The 20,948-nt window shown below is 41.7% G+C and overlaps 1 protein-coding gene across 1 annotated transcript in view; it reads right to left on the bottom strand.

The window, feature by feature from the left end:
• Positions 1 to 382: 382 nt before the first annotated feature.
• The window catches only part of LOC122794822 (protein mono-ADP-ribosyltransferase PARP14-like), a gene marked incomplete in the record, with an annotated part of 659,914 nt that continues 639,348 nt past the window's right edge, over positions 383 to 20,948 (bottom strand). Inside the window, 1 exon segment of the mRNA XM_044063427.1 lies at positions 383 to 1,316. Within this exon segment, the coding sequence (XP_043919362.1) occupies positions 1,021 to 1,316 (296 nt within the window).

The raw sequence follows: 20,948 nt of genomic DNA, 5'->3' as shown, positions 1-20,948 counted from the left end.
TGATGTGATGTAATGTGATTTTAACCAATGACGGACTGAAGGGATGTGTTTAAGAAGTAGTTTTAATGAGAAATGTCATTCTGATGAAGTCAAGTGATTGTTGACAAAAGCGCTAAGTAAATTGTTCTTTTTTACGTTTAGAAGTGTTGGTGGAATTGTTTGCTGTGGCAACTGCACCTCAATTCTGTTTGTTGGTAGTTTTGTGTTCATTACCAGTTTAAGTGATTTTGTTAATATATGGGTGTGTTTTTTTAATTATGTCATTGTTATTTATTTTATGGTTTTTCTGAACAGCCTAAAACTTTCATTTACTTAAAAAAAGTGAAAAAAGGTATTTATCTCTTTTTTCACAATCTATAAATACTTAATGGGCCATTCTGAATTAAAAATAAACAACTTTATTGATATTTTTGTGCTAAACAAACATGAACTTGATATTGAAATGTTTGAGTAATTTTTCCCACATATATCAGCCATCAGCTACTCCTGGTACCTTTTCTCAAACACCGGGTCTACCAAAGCTGACTTTTTCTCTCTCTGACCTAATCTGGTACATTTTGATGACACATGCAGGACAGTGCTACATTTTATTAATCAAAACTTTTGCTCAGATATGACTTTTTATCTACAAGATATATGGCAAGGTTTTGGATAAATGCACACATAAAAGGTGTATGTGGTTATGAGTCTGTTTTATAAATGTAATACATTTCAATAACATTTCAATAAAGTCAAAGCTGTAAGAAGTAGTTAAGTGACAAAATAGCTTAATGCCATGCCCAACACAATCCTCTGAAGTCTTAATTTTTATCTTGTACATATTCAGCATTTTGAAAAAAATGCAGGCAATTCAAATAGAATGATTTTGCTGAAATACGTCATACAACATCAAAATGCACATCACTCAGTTTCAGTATTTATTTTTCATAGCTCTCTGAAATAATAATTTCTGTCACAGATAAGTAAATACAGTTCAAGGAAACATTCTGTCCTGTAGTTACGATTTAATAATCACTAGGATTATCTCAACGTGAACTTGATAAGGTATTCAGGATAAGCTTGATTATCATGAAATATAACAAAAAGATCAGGCTTAACAAGCTTGTTTGCAACACTGTCATATCGTTCAAGACGTTTTGTTGAATCTTTAACAGGTGGTTCTTTGATCCCGTTTTGTCCTTTGCAGAACTCCCCTGTAAGAACTCTTGCTCTGTACATCCATTTTTCTCCTGTTACTGAATCAGGTACGGAATATGTATCAACTGCAGAATACTCTGCAGATGTTGCAAAGTATGTTCCTTCACCCCATATTGTTGCTAAACAATAAATAAATAAATACATAAATAAATAAATACAAGTGAAAGAGAAAATGTACCTCATCAGCTGTGGAATTATTTTGTCATGCAGTATCACCTTATTACACTTTCACATAGAAATTATTTTATATATATTATTTCATTGCATCATTTACCACTATTTTAAAAGTAACACATCCCACTAGATCATTTGAGTAAGAGTGTAATAAGCCCATGGGAGCTGTCTTAAAGATAATATCCTACATTTTGGCATATTTGTATCTTTCTTTTTATCCTTTTATGTACTTTGCTTTTTTCACAGCACCTCTCTTCTGCTTTACTTGGGGAGAGTATGAGAAGTGGCACATTTCTGGAATCTCTTTAGCTCCATACTTGATGGCATGTGTGCTTCTGGCTGGTAATATGATGATGTCATGGGGCAGACTAGGTTGATACAATCAAGCCTTCTGTGATACAGTTCACCTCCCACCTCCCTCCCCCAAATGAGTAACCACAACCTGAAAGACACAAAAACACAAGAATATGAAATAATATACTTTACTAACTTAGCTGGAAATGCATCCAGAGAAACTGTCTGGAAAAGCTGTCCAGACTCATCAGAATGGTTTGCTATGCCTGACAATGAAGCCCTCTTGCAATGAGCAGCAATTTCAAAGAATCCCAAGCAGTAAAAATTAAACTCACAAAGGAGGTTGAAGCTAGAGGAAGGCGTGGGTTCAAAAGGCCAAGATATGAATCACCTAGATAAAGGAAGACCCAACTCCTGGAATCAATGTCCACTCAATGAATGAATGGTGAAACTGTACAGTGAAAACCATGAGGATGTAGCATAAATGTGAAGCAATCACTGGAAGCAGCCGCATCCTTGTTGAGGGGCCTTTTAAAACAGAATTTCAGTGGACTGTTAGCTGTCTGATGGTAAAAGACAATGCAGTGAGTAACTCATTTAAAAAGAGTTTGATTAACTGCTGAAAGCCCTCCCTACTTGGCATCTAGAAGTATTAAACAAAAGTTATGTGCTCAGCATAACTATGCATCTGTATTGTCCATTTGCATTCCTCCTGAATGAATAGGTCTCAGATCAAGTTTGCTGCTACTATACTATTTTATAAATTTAAGGCATTGTAAAAAAATAGCCTAGTAATGCAGACAAAAACAGAAATAGTAACAGAATAGCTGCGCAAACAGGAACTGTGGTTCCTAATAAAAACTATCAGGTCGCTCCCAAAGACATGGATGGGGGAAGATGGGGGGGGTTATGGAAGAATGAAAATGGACAACACAGATGCATAGCTATGGTGAATACATATGTCATTTTCATTCATTCCTCAATGAATGGGATAGAGTCCCCAGTTACAGTAACCTTGGGTGGCCCTCATGGAAGGATGTTCCAGAGAACTGCAGAACAAAGAAGTTATGTCTTACTACAACATTCCATCTGTATTGTTGATCCTCATTCAGTCATTATGCATGGGTATCGGTTCCAACCTCGGAACCGAGCCGGCCATTTTCCAAGCTCGCGTCAGCTTCAAACTCTCGAGCTAAAATCTTACCCATAATCCCCCTTTCCCTGTTACCTCAGATTGAGTTTGCAAGTCAAAAGAAGGTAGCGGCTACCTCTGGTCAAATAACCTAAGAGAACAGGATGGTGAGATCCACTAGATGCCACAGGAGGTGGAAGGAGGGAGGGTCTTAATGACTGAACGAGGATCAACAATACAGATGGAATGTTATGGTACGACATAACTTCTTTATCTGATATTGTTAATCTTCATTCATTCCTTATGCATGAAACAGAGTCCCCAGCTACCTCTATTCCTGGGAGGCTCTCATGGAAGGACATGAGCATCATAGAACCGAAAGATGCTCTTCCCCTGGAGGCCAAATCCAATTTGTAATGATTGATGAAGGTTTGAGGCGTAGCCCAAGTTGCAGCTGCACAGATGTCATGTAAAGAAGCTCTGGCATGGAAAGCAGCAGAAGTTGCCACCAACCTTGTTGAATGAGCTTTCATGGTAGTAGGCAATGAGATATTACGTTGTGTATAAATGAAGGTCACACAGTCCTTCAACCATCTAGCTAATGTGACCTTTAGCAACAGCAGACCTTAATCTAGGTCCAGAAAAGGCCAAAAATAACTGGTCAGATTTACGAAAGGACCCAGTCCTGTTTAAGTAAAAATGGATTTGCCTGTGGATGTCTAGGGTATGTAGGCAATACTCTCCTCTGTTTGAATGATTGGGAAAGAAAACTGGCAATTCAATGGTTTGATTAATGGACATTTCAGAGATCACTTTTGGCAGAAATTATGGATTTGTTCTCAGAGACACTATCTCTATGAAAAATCAAGTATAGACTCTTGATACATAAAGCTTGAAGCTCAAAAATAGGTCTGGCAGAAGTAATGGTGACCAAAAACAAGGTTTTCCATGACAAATGCTTGAGGTTGCAAGAAGAAGCTGGTTCGAAGGGTGGCATTGTCAGAGCTTGTAGAACTAATGATAAATCTCATGGTTGAATAGGTTATTGTCAGAGCTTGTAGAACTAATGATAAATCCCATGGTTGAATAGGTTATCTAAAAGGTGGCTTCAGATGATTCACACCTTTTATGAAGGTCTTGCACAATTTGTAGGACATAAGAGAGGAATCTTGGACACTGTCAGGGAAATTATAAATTGCAACCAAATGAACTCAAATGGTAGAGGCCAATAGACCCGATTGGAAAAGGTCGGCCAGATAGTCTAGTATTATCGACACTGGTGCTGAGAATGGATCTTCTTGTTTATCTTTCAGCCAACAGGTAAATCTTTTCCACTTGCTCTGATAAGTAATTCTAGTGGAAGACTTATGAGATGCAATGAGAATGTCACGTACTGGTAAAGAAAGATCATTCTGCCTGGCAATCAAGAGAACTGGAGTAGCCAGGCTGTGAGCTGCAGGCTGCTCAAGTTGGGATGAATCAGGTTCTGTGGATGTGAATTCAACTCTGGGGTTGGATGGAGAATCCATGGTCGATCTAGTAGGTGAGGCCGAAGGAAGGGGAACCAAATCTGTCGAGGCCAATATGGTGCTATGAGGATCACCTTGTTCTTCAACCGACGGGCTTTCTTTAGAAACTGGGGAATGAGGGGAATGGGTAAAAAAGACCCGAGGGCCAATCATGGACTAGAGCATCCCTGGGTGACTGTCCCGGACGGGGAATCACGGTGAAGTAGTTGCTGCATTTGTAGTTGTTAGGGGATGCAAAGAGGTCGCAGTAAGGACAGCCCCAGCAGTGGAAGCTCTCCGTCACTATCAAGGGATTCAAGGACCACTCGTGAGGTTGAAGAATGCACCTGCTGAGTCTGTCTGCTATCACGATGGAATGCGTTGCTAGAAGAAAACAATTGGTAGCCATCACCCATTGCCATATCCTCATGGCCTCTCGACAAAGTGGGTAAGATTTGGTTCCACCTTGCTTGTTGATGTATCAGACCACCGCCATGTTGTCTGACTCAATCTCAATCATCCCAGATGGCAGCAGGGGATGGAATGCTTGCAACGCCAGGAGCACCGCCCCCAGCTCTAGAACATTTATATGCAGATGGGCCTCCAGTTCGGACCAAGTACCTTGGACTGTCTGTCCCTGACATAGCCCCCCCCACCCCATCAGAGAGGCGTCGATGGTCACTTTGGCCTTGGGTTGCTGGGGGGAGAAGGGGTGAGACCATTGTGACAGATTGTGTGTCATCCACCAATTTAAATCCTGTTTGCACCTGTGGATTACTCGAATCATGGCTGAAAGAGGATGCTGAAAGGGATACCAGTGGGTGAGCAGTACTCATTGTAGAAGCCTCATGTGAAACCTGGCCAGGGGGACAATGGTGATGGAGGCTGCCATGGAACCCAACAGCTGTAGGACTGAGTGAGCTGTGGCTTTCTCCCTTGAAAGGATTGGGATCAGTTGTTGCTTTATCCTTAAAATTCTGTGCTCTGGAATGGCAGCTCTGCAGTTCTTTGTGTCCAAGATAACCCCTATGAATTCTGTCGACTGAGATCGGGTGTGACTGGATTTTTGTCAGTTTATGGTTATGCCTAGCCTTTGTGCAGTGAGGAGAGAGTATGCCAGGGCTTCTTCTAGATGTTTGGTGGGGGCGGAAATGAGCCAGTCATCTAGATATGGAAACACCTGGAATCCTTGAAGTCACAAGTGAGCTGTAATGACTGCCATACACTTTGTGAACACTCTGGGGGCAGTAGAGAGTCGGAAGGGCAGTACTCTGAACTGGTAGTGACTGGCTCCCACACGGAAGTGCAGAAATCTTCTTGATGGCCTGTCCACTTTTATGTGGTAGTACGCATCTTGAAGATCTATCGAGCACATCCAATCATCTTTTTCCAAAAGCGGGAGGATAGATTGTATTGTAACCACCCAGAATTTTTGTACTCTCACAAACTTGTTCAACACACTGAGATTCAAAATTGGTCTCCAGTCCCCGGTGTTCTTTGGCACCAAAAATAGTCTTGAGTAGAATCCGGATCCTATCTGGTCTGGAGGGACTATTTGGATGGCTCTCTTTCTCAGCAGCTTTTCTATCTCTAGTGCTGTTTCTTCCCTCTGACTGGGTGGAACATTGGGAAGGTTTTTTGAAGGGACAGGAGAAATATCGAAGGGGATATGATAACTTCTGGTTATAATCCTTTGTACCCAAGAATCAGTGGTGATGGTTAGCCAAGCAGAAGGGTACAAGGAGAAATGACCCCCAACCACCTGCAGAGGAAAGGAGTTGGGCTGCTCTTCAGGAGCGCTGGTAGGGTTAGCCAGGGAAAGAGTCCCTGGAACCCTGGTTACGTGGACCCCCTCTGCCCCGAAAGGAGCGTCTTCCCTGTGAGTTTCCCCCCTCTGCCTCTAGGGGAGAACTTGGCCTGTGTGTCACAGAAAGGACCCTGAGATTTCTTGAACCATATCTTCCCACTCTTTTGATTTCGGGAGAAAGCACGTTGAGGGGAAGAATAATGGACACCTATGGTCCTGTTCACATCTGGTGAATGTGCTTTTAACTTTGGGTCCAAACAACAAAGAGGCCTCAATGGGAGTGTTAAGAAAGGAAGCCTTAAAGGTTTTCACGAAATTGCACAAGCACATCCAGGCGTGTCGTCTCAAGACCGCAGCTGAACCTGCTGCTCTAGCTGCTCCTTCTGATGCGTGAGATATCAGTTGCATAGAGGAGTTAGATACTGACTCAATGGTGGCCAGCTGAGAGGCCACTTTGTCGCGGACCTCATCAGACATGGCACCAGCCAAGGTTTTAGAGAGCTCAGAAATCAGATCCCTTTGAAGCCTGGTAAAGTGTGCCATATAATTCAGGGACCTGATAGTAAAGGTCGCTGATGCAAAGGTGCACTTCCCTATCCTGCCCAGGGCCCGGGACTCTTTGTTAGGTGGATGGACAGTCTGGCTTTCTTCTTCTGCCAGATCCTTTTTTGTTGCGGCCGTCACCACCAAAGCATCCACAGGAAGACCTTTTGACCAAAGGGGATCCGTAGCAGGAGGGGACAAAATCTTATCTGGTCTCTGGGGAATAGCTTTGATGGTGTGAGGAGCCTTCCAAGCACACTGCACGATAAGCCGGACAAGTTCATCGGCAGGTGGAGTAACCCAGGAGGTAGGGGGCCGGGTGTGAAAGGCCTGCAGGAACACAGATTCCACAGAGGTCAGAGTAGAGGACTGCCAGTCACCTCTCTGTTTCAGGATTTCGAGGATATCACCAAAGGATACCTCAGAGGGTGACCGAGGGAATCCCTCCCCCTCATCAAAATCTGTGATGTCAGTGAGGGGCTCCTCTGTGGAGTCCATGTGCTTCCTCTTACACTAACTTTTCTGGTGGACTTTCTCAGCCGGAGAAGCTGGGGAAGACAGCAGAAAAGGGGTTTCCTGTGGGAATATGCCCTGAGGCCCTTGCACCCAGTGTCCGCTCGGTGCGACTTGTGAAACCAGTGTACCAGCGGAGGGCGGAGGAATAGACAGTCCAGTATTAACAGCAGCAGCGAAAGCCTCCTCCATCAGTTGGAAGGCTGGTCCACCTGAAGAGGAGTGAATGTCCAGGACAGGGGTCACCCCTCCCCTAAGTGGCTCAGCCTGCCGATCCGGAGTCCCCGGATGGCTGTGGAGCAGCAAATTATGCATGTCACAACTGACATTCTGGGTCATTGCAAAACTTTCCTGTCATGAAGGCAACTGTGGTTCCTTAGTGAGATCCATAAAGGGAACTGCAGAAGGGGAAGACTGTGCTATATTCATGGACTTCAAAGGCAATGAAGGAGGAGAATAAGAAGGGGTCTTTGGAGATGGGTGATCATCTCCCAAGGAAGGATAGTTCCTGGGGGGGGGGGTGGAATACCTCTAACCAAGAGCACCTGATCCACAAGACGCAACACATCGTGTTCGGAAAGGCTTCTAGTGGACCTCACGGAGACTGAGGGAGAAACTAGCCTATCCACAGAAGAGGCAAACTCGGTGCCCATCTCACCAGTCTGCACCGAGAACAACGGTGCCAAGAGAGACTGGACTATGGGTGTCTGTACCAAAGACGTCATCGGTGCCGAGGTCACGGTCTGCACTGACACAGGGATCGGTGCCAAAGTGGTTGTCGGTACCGAAGCTGGAACTGACAAAACTGGAGTCAACAATAAAGGCATTGGTTCCAAGTAAGATGTCGGAGCCGACGTGGTCAAGGGCTGCGCCAACTGAGCAGTTGGCGCTGATACAGTAGTAATAGTCTGAACCGAGGAGCCCCTCGGTGCCGATATAGTGAAGGCTGCAGGATAAGATGGAGCTGAGATCACTAATGGAGCCGAAGGCCTCGGTACCGAAGGTCTAGGCACCGAAAGCAGTGGGGCTGACTGAGTGAGCTCCGGAGCTGAAATGTTAGCCTTTTTAGGTTTTGGTTGGTGGGAGTCCCCAGCCGGGGACAAAGGCAAAGATTTAGCCTTGGTAGGAACATCCAAAATTTTCTTATGGGCTCTAGGAGGAGTTGAGGCCTCGGACACAGAAATAGCCTCTGAAAAGGGAGATTTATGAAGTCCCTTCAGCAACAACTTGTTTTTCCTTTCTAGCAAAGTTCTATTAGAAAAATTTTCACAGATAGTACAGGGCGGTTCAACAGATAAGTGGGATGCCCCAAACAATAAACGCACAAAGAGTGTGCATCAGATGTAGGTAATTTGTGTCCACAATCAGAATACCGTTTAAACCCCAGACTACCTTTCTTATCTGCCATGATAGAAAAAGTAGATAGTAGAAAAGGGTACCAGTAATGGTACAAAAGAATACCCGAAGGTATGAAAAAAGGGAAGATTACCAACGAAGGTAAGGGGAGAAATACATTACAGTAAAAAGTAGAGAAAAGAGAAGAAAACTCAAGAAAATATGGTTACTAGGTGCAATAGGGTAAGAGACAACAAAATAGAAACTTTTCTGTCAGAAAAAGTAATATAAATGACTATTTGACAACAAATAACTATACTTAGCTCAAGAGAAGCAGCTTGACACGACCGAATGGCACCGGGGCAAACGAAATCTGAGGTAAAAGGGAGAGGGGGATTATGGGTAAGAGTTTACCTCGAGAGTTTGTAGCTGACGTGAGCTTAGAAAATGGTCGGCTTGGTTCCGAGGTTGGAACTGATACCCATGCGTAAGGAATGAAAGAGGATTAACAATATCAGATCAAATGTTTCTGGAGTTGATATCCAACTTGTAATGAGCAATAAAAGTATGAGCATTAAACTAAGTGGCAGATGAACAAATTTCATGAATAGAAACTCTGGCCCAAAGGCCGCTGACGTAGCCATTGAACTAGTTGAATGTGTTGTTGGTTGTTTTGGCAAGGTCAAACCTCTCAAAGAATAAACTTGAGAAATACAATCTGTGATCCATTTGGATATTGTACTTTTTCAAACTGGGTTTCTCAATTTGTTTTTGGCAAATTAAATAAACAATTGGTCAATTTTTCTAATTGCTTTCATCCTTTGAAGATATAAACAAAGTTGCCTATCTACATCTAAAAGGTGAAGAATGTATTCTATCAAAATTAGGAAAGAAAACTGGAAATTTGATGACTTGACTGATGTTTGTTTCTGAAGCAACCTTAGGTAAAAATGAAGGATTAGTATGGAAGGTAACCTTATCTTTATGGAAAATCAAGTACGGTGGTTTTAAAGAGACTGCCTGGAGTTCAGAGACTTGCCTCACAGAAGTTATAGTTACCAAGAAAGGAATATGAGACCTGCCTTAGCAGAGGGCTCAAAGGGTGATTGTACTAAACACTGTAATACAACAGTAAGACCTCAGGGTGGAGTAGGATCCTCTATTAGGGGTCTAAGCAAAAAGGTACCTTTACGAAATGCTTTACATAATTTGGACAAAGCTGGGGGGGGGGGCAGTATCTCCAATGTAGAAGTTAGAATTAGCTGCCAGCTGAACTTTGATGGTGGAGAAACTCATCCCACCTTGAAAAATAAGTGCAAGAAATTCTAAAACAGCAGGGATTACAGCTGTGAAAGGATCCAGCTCTTTCTGCTGAGCCCAAAAAGCAAATATTTTCCATTTACTTTTATAAATCTTTATAGCAGAGGGCTTCTGAGATGAAAATAAAATTTGGTGAACAGGACAGGAAAGCCTGAAATGTCTACCCATCCTTGGAATTGGAGAAACCATACAGTCAACCTGAGGCCTGCAATGTCCAGATGAGTCAGACCTGAAGGATGTGAAAGGAGATCTGGACTGGGGTCCAGTGTCCAAGGAGGACATAGTAGATGAGACCTAGGAAGGGGAACCACACTTGCAGAGACCAAAAGGGGGCAATGAGAATTACCTTGCTCTTCAACAAGAGTGCTTTGTGACGGAATTTGGGGATTACAGGTAGGAAAGGATATGCATAAAGTAGACTGGAAGGCCAAATGTGGACTACAGCATCTCTTGGTGACTGTCCCTGAGGGGGAATTGGGGCAAAGAATATGCTGCACTTGTTACTGATGGGAAAAGCAAATAGATCACAGTAAGGTTGACCCCATTCACCGAAGATCATGTTTGCCACTGACTGACTGAGAGACCACTCATGGAGCATCAGGATAGTTCTGCTGAGCCTGTCTGCTAGAACGGTGCATTTCCCAGGAATGTGCATCGCTACAAGAAAGTGGTTGGAAGAGATCGCCCATTGCCAAACTCTCATTGCTTCTCGGCAAAGGGGGTAAGATCTGGTTCCCCCTTGTTTGCTGATGTACCAAACTGCTGACATATTGTTCATTTGGATAGCAAATGTCCCTACAGGAAAAGTGTTCTGAAAGGCCTGCAATGCTAAAAGGACTGCTCTCATCTCCAAGACATTTATATGCAATTTGGTCTCTTCTATGGACCATGTGCCTTGAACAGTCCGTCCCAAGAAATGCCCCTCTCACCCCAATTGGGCGATGTCCATGGTCAACGTGGCATTTGGGGGAGGAAGAATAAAGAGATGTCATTGACAAATCTCGTCAGACTGAATCCACAACATTAGGAAGTCCTTGCAAACCTGAGATAGTTTTATAGGCTGTTACAAGGGTTGATGAAGAAAAGACCACTGTACTGCTGGAGCCCACTGGAGGATTCACATATAAAGAGGAGCAGTAGGAATTAAGGTAATTGCAGCAGCCATCAACCCTAGGGCTTTGAGAATCAGTTTTGCTGGGGGAGTGTGGTGAGAAAGAACCTGTCTGACATGCAATCTCAAGGCAAGAATTCTGTTTTGTGGTAAGATAGCAACTGACTGTATCTATATGAGCCCCTATAACTCAAAGACTTGAACTGGTTAAAGTTGTGACTTTGAAAGATTGATGGTGATTCCTAGAGATTGAGATAAATGGTGTAAGTAATCCCTGTCTTTTTCTAGGAGATTCCTGGTCGATGCAGTGAGGAGCCAGTCATCTAAATATGGAAACAAATTAAAGGAACACCACTTGGAACATAAAAGCACCTTTATTAAGAAACCAGGAACAAGATGCATACAACTCTAGACTAGTGCCTTGGCTAATGCCTTCAGGGTTCAAAAGATTCTAAAGCTGTATAAACACATTATATATATACTCCACTAATTATAACATTAATTAATTAAACAATTAAATTACTATTCCATATATGTATGTTTCTAGGTGTATTGTATTTATAGATATATACTTTTAGTATATTTTATTTTCTTTGATATTTATTTGATATTTATCTAAGGACATAGTAATTTATGTGAGAGACAGTGCTTGTGCCTTTAAATCTTGTAAGTTTAGCATGGAATAGTAATTTGTTTAATTAATTAAAATTATAATTAGTGGATTATACATAGTGTGGTCATACAGGTTTAGTATCTTTTGAACCCTGAAGACATTAGATAAGGCACTAGTTCACAGTTACATGTACTTTGTTCCTGGTTTCTTAATAAAGGTGCTTTTATGTGCCAAGTGGTGTTCCTTTGATTCCAAGTGTGGTACAGTGTGGTGCAGATTTTATTTGGCACAAGTGACAAAAAAATGTGTTGGTATAAGTCTAAATATGGAAACACCATGAATCCATGCAATCTTAGATGGGCTGCTACCACTGCCATGCATTTGGTGAATGCACAGGGGACAGTGGTAAGACTGAAAGGTAGGGCTCTGAAACTAAGAATGGCTGGCTGCCAGGTGGAAGTGTGGGTATCTTTGGGCAAGTCTGTTCATTTTGATGTGACATCATGCATCCTGATAATCTACAGAACACATCCAGTCATCCTTTTATAACACAGGCAGAATGGAATGAACCGTGACCATCCAGAACTTGAGTTTTTTACAAACTGGTTCAGATAACTGAGATCCAGGACAGGTCTCAGGTCCCCTATTTTCTTTGGCACTAAAAAGAACCTTGAGTAAAATCCAGATCCTCTTTGGTCTGGTGAGACTTCTTGGATGACTCTTTTGTCTAGCAGCTTTTGACTTTCCACAGCTGCTGACTCCCACTGATTGGGTGGAACATTGGTGAGATGTTTTCTTTTCATTGAGGGAACTTGTTTAAAGGGAGTGAAATATTCTTTGGATAGAATTCTTTGCAACCATCCATCTTTTGTGATGGTGCCCAGACTTTTGGGTGCAAGGACAAGTGTCCCTGACTGTCTCCAGAGAAGAACAGTCAGGCAACCCATCAGGCTCACTGAAAGGTTTCTGTCCGAGAAGGAGTCTTGAAACCCTTGATTTCTGCGGACCCCCTCAGCCACATGGGTGGTGTCTTCCATTATTATTTCCCCCCTCTGTCTCTGGGAGAAAAATCCCCACCTGATTCTTGAAAAGGTCCTTGACATTTCTGGAACTAGATCTTCTTACTACCACACTGATTCCTACAGAAAGGTCTCTGCGGGGTAGAAAAATGGTTTTCCACTGTAGATAAGTTCTTTCCATCTTGCTCAATGCAGGAAAGTGTCTCTTTAAAAGTGGGCTCAAACAGAGAAGGAAGTATTGATGAATGATGCTTTAAATGGCTCCGCAAAGTCACATAATTGTATCCAGGCATTTCTCCTAATGGCTATGCCTGAACCTGCGGCCCATGAGGAACCTTCAGCTGGATGAGAGATTAGCCTCATGGCTGCATTTGATATAGGTTGTAGGGTGGCAAATTGTGAGGGATAAGCTGATTCTTCCTCCACTGACATGGACCCAGGGGTAGAGTTAGAGAGTTCCTTAAGTAAGTCCCTTTGTAATCTAGTGAAGTGTGCCAGGTAGTTCAGCGACCATAAGACAAAGGTTACTGAGGCACAAACTCACTTTTCATACCCATCCAATGCTCTAGATTCTCTCTTAGGGGATGGAAAGAGGAGCTCTGTCCTTTTTCATGGCTGCTGCAACAACCATGGTATTTGTGGGGATTCCCTTGGTCCAAACCTGTCTGTCTTTAGGTGTTGCAAGAATCTTATCAGGACACCTGGGATTTGGATCTATGGTGTCCTGTTCCTTCCATGCCCAGTGGGAAACAAGCTCTATAAGCTCATCTGACGGGGGTTAACCCAAGATGTAGAAGGGCCAGACTAGTAGGCTTCTAGGAACACTAACTCCTCCTGGGAAGGGTTTTGGGAGGACCAACCACCTTTTTGGCAAAAGATTTCTAAAATGTCTCGAAAGGAGATGTCTTCTGGTGGAAATCTGAGGGACCCTTCCCCTTCATCAAAATCAGTGTCTTCAGTCAAAGATTAGTGAGGAGAATCTAAGTGCCTCTTCTTGCAACAGTCTCTTCCGAGGAACCTCTTCAGTGGGATGCTCTAGAGATGTATCAAAGAAACATGAAGTTCCTGAATAAGAATTGCCTGCAAGCTCTTATGGGCTGGCTGTCCCTGTGGGATAGGGTGATGAGGCTTAGGGTTAAAATCTGATGGAGGAACAGGGATAGGATCCAAGGAGGTGAGAGTTGAAGAAGCCCTTGGATGGGAGAAAGCCCTCTCCACTACCTCAAAGGCAGAGTGACCAGGAAAAGTAGAAGCCAACCTCACCAGAGCTGAAGCTGATGCTCTACCCCTCCCAGGTGTCCTCTCTGAGGAGGGCGTTGGCCCAAGCTGTCCAGTGCCGAGGCTCCAACGGGAACTGACAGCCCTAAAAACCTCAGAGTCAAAGTCACCCCCGATCCGGTGCTGGCACTTCGGTTCTGAGACTTTTCCTGCTCAGTGGGGATCAGTGTCAAATGGGTCAGGGAAACAGAGTCAAACAGGAAGGTGGTATCTTTGGATCCAACACTTCCACTCTTGGCTCTCACAGATCCTATGGCTCCAAAACTGCAGATCAGACTGGAGAAGACGTCACAATTGTGTGCAAAGGCGGTTGAAGGCTCAGAGATCTGATGGAAGCCAAAGCCAGTAACACCCCCCCCCCCCCTCAGATCTGTGCTCTAAGGAATTTCCTCATCATCCTATCCACATCTGCCTCAGAATGACTTTGAGAGGACCTGATTGATGGAGAGGTGGAGGGAGGATGATACAACTTTCTAGGAGTCTCCTGTAAAAAAGAAGATCTGAGCCTAGGAGACACTAGCTCTGAAGAAAAATAGGGACTCCAGATCAGAGTAGATTTAGAGCCTGTGACAGTCAGATCTGAGGCTGTCAAACTTTTTTAACTTTAGAAGGTGGCTCTGAGTTTGCAGTGGATCTCAGAGACCACAAAAGGAGAGCACTCCTATGCTTCCTGGGCTCTGAAGATGTCTGCCATTTGGAGAGGGTTTGACCTTCTGACGTAGAAGCTGTGGAAGAAGAAGAAGCAGGCAAAAGGCCCTTCAGGATCAACTTATTAACTGTCTGCCAATGACAGACCTCAAGTTAAATCCAGCACAGATTTCACAAGGCACTTCTAAATGGAAAGGGTCAAAACAATAAATGCACTCCCTGTGGGCATCAGAATTAGGTATCTTATACCCACAGGAAGTGCACTTCTTTAAACCTGGTGGGCTTTTCCACCATACCAACAGTAAACAATTTCAAAAGTAAGGAACAAGATTGTAATACCCAATACAAATATATATATATATATATATATATATATATATATATATATATATATATATATATTTTTTAACCATATAGAAGAAAAGTTTACCAAAATTGGTAAAAAAGATTACTTTAGAAAGTAAGGTAAAGAAAGGGAAGGCCAATACCAACTATGGTAAAAAAATACCCTTACAAAGGTAGAGAAAAAGGATATAAACAACAACCAAAAGGAGCAAAGAGAGGACAGATTATCTAAAGAAATGATTTACTAAAGAGAAAAATAAACTCTATTTTTTTATTCACAACCAGATCTTGGTTATTTCAAGTAAGCGTGTGCGTGTATTGAGGTGTCTGCTTTTGTACAAAGCAGTACACGCTTATTTGTATGGGAAGACCCAAAGCGCTCTTCTGATACAGGAGAGGCTCAAGATTCACTCTGTGGGATGAAAAAGGCTTAACTCACTCAAGCCTATAGCACCTTTTTTGTATAATTTCAGCTAACACCCACAGCTCCTTTGGCATTCAAATTTTTTTTGAGTCTGACTTCTTTAAGTGTCTTACCAAGTAATAATAGGTAATATTATAAATATTAGAAAGAGCAAGAATTTTATAACACAATGAAGCTAAAACTGTTAATCGCTTATGTTGTGTCATGGAGAAATTAATCACTGTTTGCACTTTACTCATACTTTAATATTCATGTTCATATTTTCAAAGCTGAGACCTACATGCTACTGGGAGGTATAGTGTAAAAGACCATGGTGGGAGACAGGAAAATTAGCTGCCAATCACATTATACTGGAGCTATTGTTAGTTGTTTGCTAGTAATTATGAAAATAAGCAATATTTACATATGTACTTCCTACTGCAAAAGCCAAGTGGCTTACTACAAACTACTGAGTGGCATCAGGTGAAAGCTTAGATGAGATAAAGCTGTATTTGATATGTGTACCGTATGAGGCACATCTTGAGAGATATTCAATGTTACTTATATTGCTAATTATACAATTCAAGCATATGTTTTCATATTACTGTAAATACCCAATGCACATGAAGTCAGGATTTTCTTGCTGTTATGTGAAAGCTTATGCCTGACAAACAAAAGTGTTCTAACAATATATGTATAGACTGTATGGTTTCTAGGATATAAAAATGTGTTTGTAAAAGTTTAGAAAAAAATACATCTCTGGGTTTGTGAGAATTATAAATACATTACAGTATTTATGGAAAAAATGCACTATTATAACTGTAAAGAATATTTCTTACTGATAATATTGCTATTTGTGCAGTTTTAATATATTTTATTGTATACAAATTATTTACAGTTGTTTATCTTATACTTTCAAGTTGATTTTCAGAAATTGCTCTAGAATACAAGGATGTATGTAGACTGCTAGAGTTCTGACATTTCACACCACATAGGTGTTAATGAGTTTGTAACAAAGTCCAGTAGCCTATGGTCTGAGGTATACTGTTAGGCCTACATTTCCTGTCTACATAGGCAACATGAGTGCTTACTGCCCTGTTTGTTCACGCAGCACCAAACAACCTAGCTGTCTAACTCATTCATAAACGGTTCTGTTTTTTTGACTTCCTTCTAGATATTTTAAAGCAAGGAACAGTTGCCTTTAACTCCTGCTTGTTGAGGGGAAATCTCATCTCCTGAGGACTTAATTCTCCTGAATAAAGAAATGGACCAAATACTCTTCTCGGCTTATCAATGAAGCATATTTTTCAAGGATTTGTAATTGGCTCTGCTTCAAGAAAGGAAGGTCCACCCCGAGATGGGAAGGTATCATTTACTTCTCCAGAAAGGAGTGAAAAGGGTCTGATGCTAACAGAAGAACTGCAATTTTGTAACAGTTCTGCAGCTACTGACACCTCACTGTCCACTGTAACACTCTCATCTTCAGCCATGTGAATCCGACTGCAAAACAAGAGGGTACCAAAAGGCCGCAGAGATGCAGGAGGATCTTACCTTAGATACTGCATTGTGATTTTACTCAGGTTGCTAAGATTAAGACTTTCTAGGCCTTATCTGCCAGCCAGAAATATGGACACTGAAGAATGTCTTACTCTGCCCAGTGAGGGCAATTATATAAAATAGGACCAGACAGGACTTTTCCCATTTACAGAGGCCTACAAGGGCTACAACTGCAACATGGCTCAAATTCTGGCTACTTTTAGGAATGACTGCAACAGCACTACCAGAAGTCAATAGTCTAGGAAAGGAAACACAAGAAGTTATTTCTGTATTACAGCTACCATTATGACTTGAGTTTAGTAAATATTTTTGGCACAATGGAGAGTCCAAACAGCCACATCTTCTGCTGAAAATTAAGTCTTTCTAGACTGAAATGATGAAACCTTCTATAAAGATCCACACACTGATATGCCAAAATGTATCCATCATGTCCAGCTATATTATCTAGGTAACCTGCTGCTGCAGGGGCATGATTTTCCAAAAGTTGCCATTTGGAATATGACATACCAGTTCTATTAATTAAAGATACTGAGGTCCAAGATGGGTTAGAAGTCTCCAGTCTTTTCTGGAACAAAGAGCAGCCAGGAGTAGAATCCCTTGTCTTTGTATGAAGGAGGAACAGATTCTATGGATTCTCTGGGAAATAAATTCTGAGCTTGTTCTAGGAGTTCTGCAAGACAGACAACTCCCTAACTGGAAATCCTTCTGGAGCAGGACAGTGCAGATCTGTATATAAACCTAGCATAACAGTAGATGTACGAATAGATCACTGCTGAAGTACTCTAAGCCATATGGGACATATCCTGCAAAGGATCAGACATCTGGCCAGTATCCAAAGCTTTAGGGCACCTTTCATATGCCCGTACATCACAGCAGGCAGGAGAGCAGGCCTGTATAAAAGTATTTGTACAGTCACTAAAATTCAAGAGTTTTTTGCCTCTCGGGGAAGGGAGGCTACAGCTCCATGCACCAGGTTATCTGTTAGGAGAAAGGGGAAAAACAGGGAGGATTAGTGAAACCCTGCCCTGTAAGATGGATCAGGTATAAAAAATAACCCCTAATAAGTAGACCTATATCAGAAGGATCAGATGTGGGTAGGAGGGGAGGGTGCTAGTGCTTCAACACTGAGTCATTTGAGTATCTACTGTTAAAGTAAATTTACTTTCAGAAATGTACTATGTTCATTATAAAATTACTGTTGCAGTAGCCTAAGCATACTGGATGATTACCAACATTTAGTCAGGGTGGAGGTGGAAGAAGTCCAAGAGCTCTGGAGAACAGTCCTAGCAAAACCTGCTCTTAATCTGGAGAACAAGTCAGTTTTATAATGCTTAATGAAAGTGTGTACAGGTGGCCAAATTATTACATCTAGAATACTTCTAGAGTCTACTCCTCAGCAAAAACCTCTAGAAGTAGCCATAGCTCTGGTAGATTGGGCAATGACCTTGGTTGAACGGATCCTTCCATTATAATTGTGAGGCTGCCAGCCTAGCTGGCTGGAATTCTGTGGATAATCCTATGTCATTTGTGGATATTAATATGATCCATGGTCTTGTCTTGAAAATTGTAAATAAATTGTATGTTATGTGCTGAGCTTCAAAAATGTAACCACAGTGCATCCTACTGGAAAAGAGCAAAACTCTAAGAAAATAAGTTGAACTGTTTACGACGGTGTTTATCTCGGCTAAGAGACAAAATGTCTACAGCTAGAAATTCTTTCTATTGTCTGGAAACAGAAATAATTACAGGTTTCACAGGTAAAAGTGTTTAACAGTTTTACGACTTCCAGTTCTAGGTAAACTTCTAAGAGATAAGTATTTTTGACACAGAGGTGTTGAGTTTTGAGTTCCTATTGGTCTGGGAACTAAAGGCAGAGGGGGGTAAGAATGATGTAATCTGAGATAACTCAGGAGAAATGTTTGATAGTAATTTAAAAACTATCTCAAAGAGCGAGTCTGTGCATTTTGTATCTTGTCTTGGATCTGAACACATCCATCTTCAGCACTTCTCATCTGTATTTGTCTGGCCCTGTAAGTTTAGGAAATAGTATCTCTCTTAGAGAAAGATAGGAATATAGCAAGATTAGTGCAAATGTTTTCCGTATTTATGTGAGACTGTCCTGCAATGTTGTTTTAAAATATGTCACTGTACTGAGTTATTGTGCTTTTATTTATTATTAAATATATTCAAACCTTTTAATTGTGGCTGGTTTGTTTAGAGATATTTAAGCTCTTAGAGTTCTTGCATATGTACTTGGTGACACTGTACACGCCACTCCAACAGCCTTAAAAGTTTTGTCACACTTACCATTTGGATAATAGCAACACTGCACAGTAGAATTGGTCACCCTTTGGGAAGGGCCTTAAAGTAGCTGATAAAGAGCTGGTTGGTGGCAGTGAAAATTACCTTTTAGTCTGGGCAGAAGGGGGCATAGCTAGTAAACTTGTGCTGCCCTTCCCCAGGAGTGTCTGTGTGTTTGTATATAAATCAAATCTCAGTGTGTGTGTGTATGTGTGTGTGTGTGATTGTCAGTTACTTGGGTAGGGACATGAAGCACTGGTTGGACAGAGAGGGTGCTGGAGGTTTTGGCTTGACCACTTGACTGAGATCATAACCCTATAGCTGTACCAGTGGGGAGTCTTATTGGGGATCTGGAGAGACAGAGAGAAACCAGCCCCAGACTGACTGTGATCTCTGTGTGCTCTTAAGGGAAATTGTACTTTACTGTGTGTGTACTTGTCATCTTCCCAATCTGCATGTCCCTCACTGGTGTTAGTGGTGAGAATTGAGGCTCCTTGATTACTGGGCCAGGGCAGGGGCATCACAATAAGAATAACAAAATCACATAGCATAGGATAACCATTTGGAAACGGTCTGTTTTGACACTAGTTGTTGCTTCTTCATTGGCAAACAACAACTAACTGGCACTTCTGAAGTCCTTTGTTTTATCAATGTAGTATTTAAGTTGTCTGCAGACCTCCACAGTGTGCAAGATTTTCCCTCCCTCGTTTTTTTGGTTGAGAAAAAAGACAGGGAAATGAACAGAATGACTTAGTGTGAATTCTGATACTGCTCTTTAGCATAAAGGAAGAGCTGGTTCTTAAGCATACCCTATCCTTACGAAAAGTAAGCTAAGGTTAAATTACAATAAAAGCCAGCAAGTCAAGACACTCTACTAGCCATAGTAAGAGTAGTGAGTAACACTGTTTTCTACATCATGAACTTTAAAGATATCTTATGAGCTGGTTTAAAAGGAAAAAGTATAAGTTTTTTTTTCCAGTATGAAGTTAAAATTCCAAGGAGTCACCTTTTTTTTATGTGGCTGAATATGTAAAACTCCTTTTAAAAACTGTTTTACTTGATAAATATGCAGAAGAAAAGGTGATCTAAAGCAAACAGAAATGGCCACAATATGAATCTTTACAGATAAACAGAATAGTTCAGATTTTAGTAATTCACACAAATATTACAGAACTAAAGCAGCTTCTGCCTTTAAAGGGTATTGGCACTGTTCATGGCTTCAACTAGAAAATCTTTTTTACTGGGCTAAGATTTTCTAGTAGCAGGTTTCTTACCTTTCTTAAATACCTGCAGCATATTCTCAGAAACCAGGTACCTGAAAGGAATTAAAATTCTGTCATCCAGACTGTCAAAGGAAGAATTTTTAGGTTGAGTTAAATCCGAGACCACTACTCTTCAGAGAGTAAATTCATGTTGTGGGTAACCTTGTGCTAATTAACCCTGGCCATTTTCACGAGAAGGGAGAACCACCATTGTCTGGGCTAAAAGGGAGTTACCAATATTGTCTTTGGAGAGTCCTTCTAGATCTTTAACAGAACTCGGATTATCAGAGAAAAGGTGGGGGAGACATAAAGAAACATTCTCATCTGTGAGAAAGAAAAGGTATCTGTCTTTCATGCTTTTCTGCAAGTAGTTCTGGAATAGAATTATCTTCAGCTGCCTATTGTAAATGAAGACACACAGAACTGCTTGGTGAGTTCCACATAAATGGATAATTTCCTGGAAAACCCTGTATGTAACATCCATTCATGTATGTGGGGGGGGGGTCCTGTTTCTAATCAGAGTGTTTGCCACAGTATTCTGTTTGATGCCATATATGTAGCCTGGAAGGATAAATTGTGCTGTATTCC

This window comes from Protopterus annectens, chromosome 2.part1 (genome assembly GCF_019279795.1).
Source record: "Protopterus annectens isolate FY-2018-M chromosome 2.part1, PAN1.0, whole genome shotgun sequence".
Taxonomy (NCBI): domain Eukaryota; kingdom Metazoa; phylum Chordata; order Ceratodontiformes; family Protopteridae; genus Protopterus; species Protopterus annectens.
The sequence above is the reverse complement of the archived record's forward strand: the minus strand, read 5'-3'. Positions and strand labels throughout refer to the sequence as shown.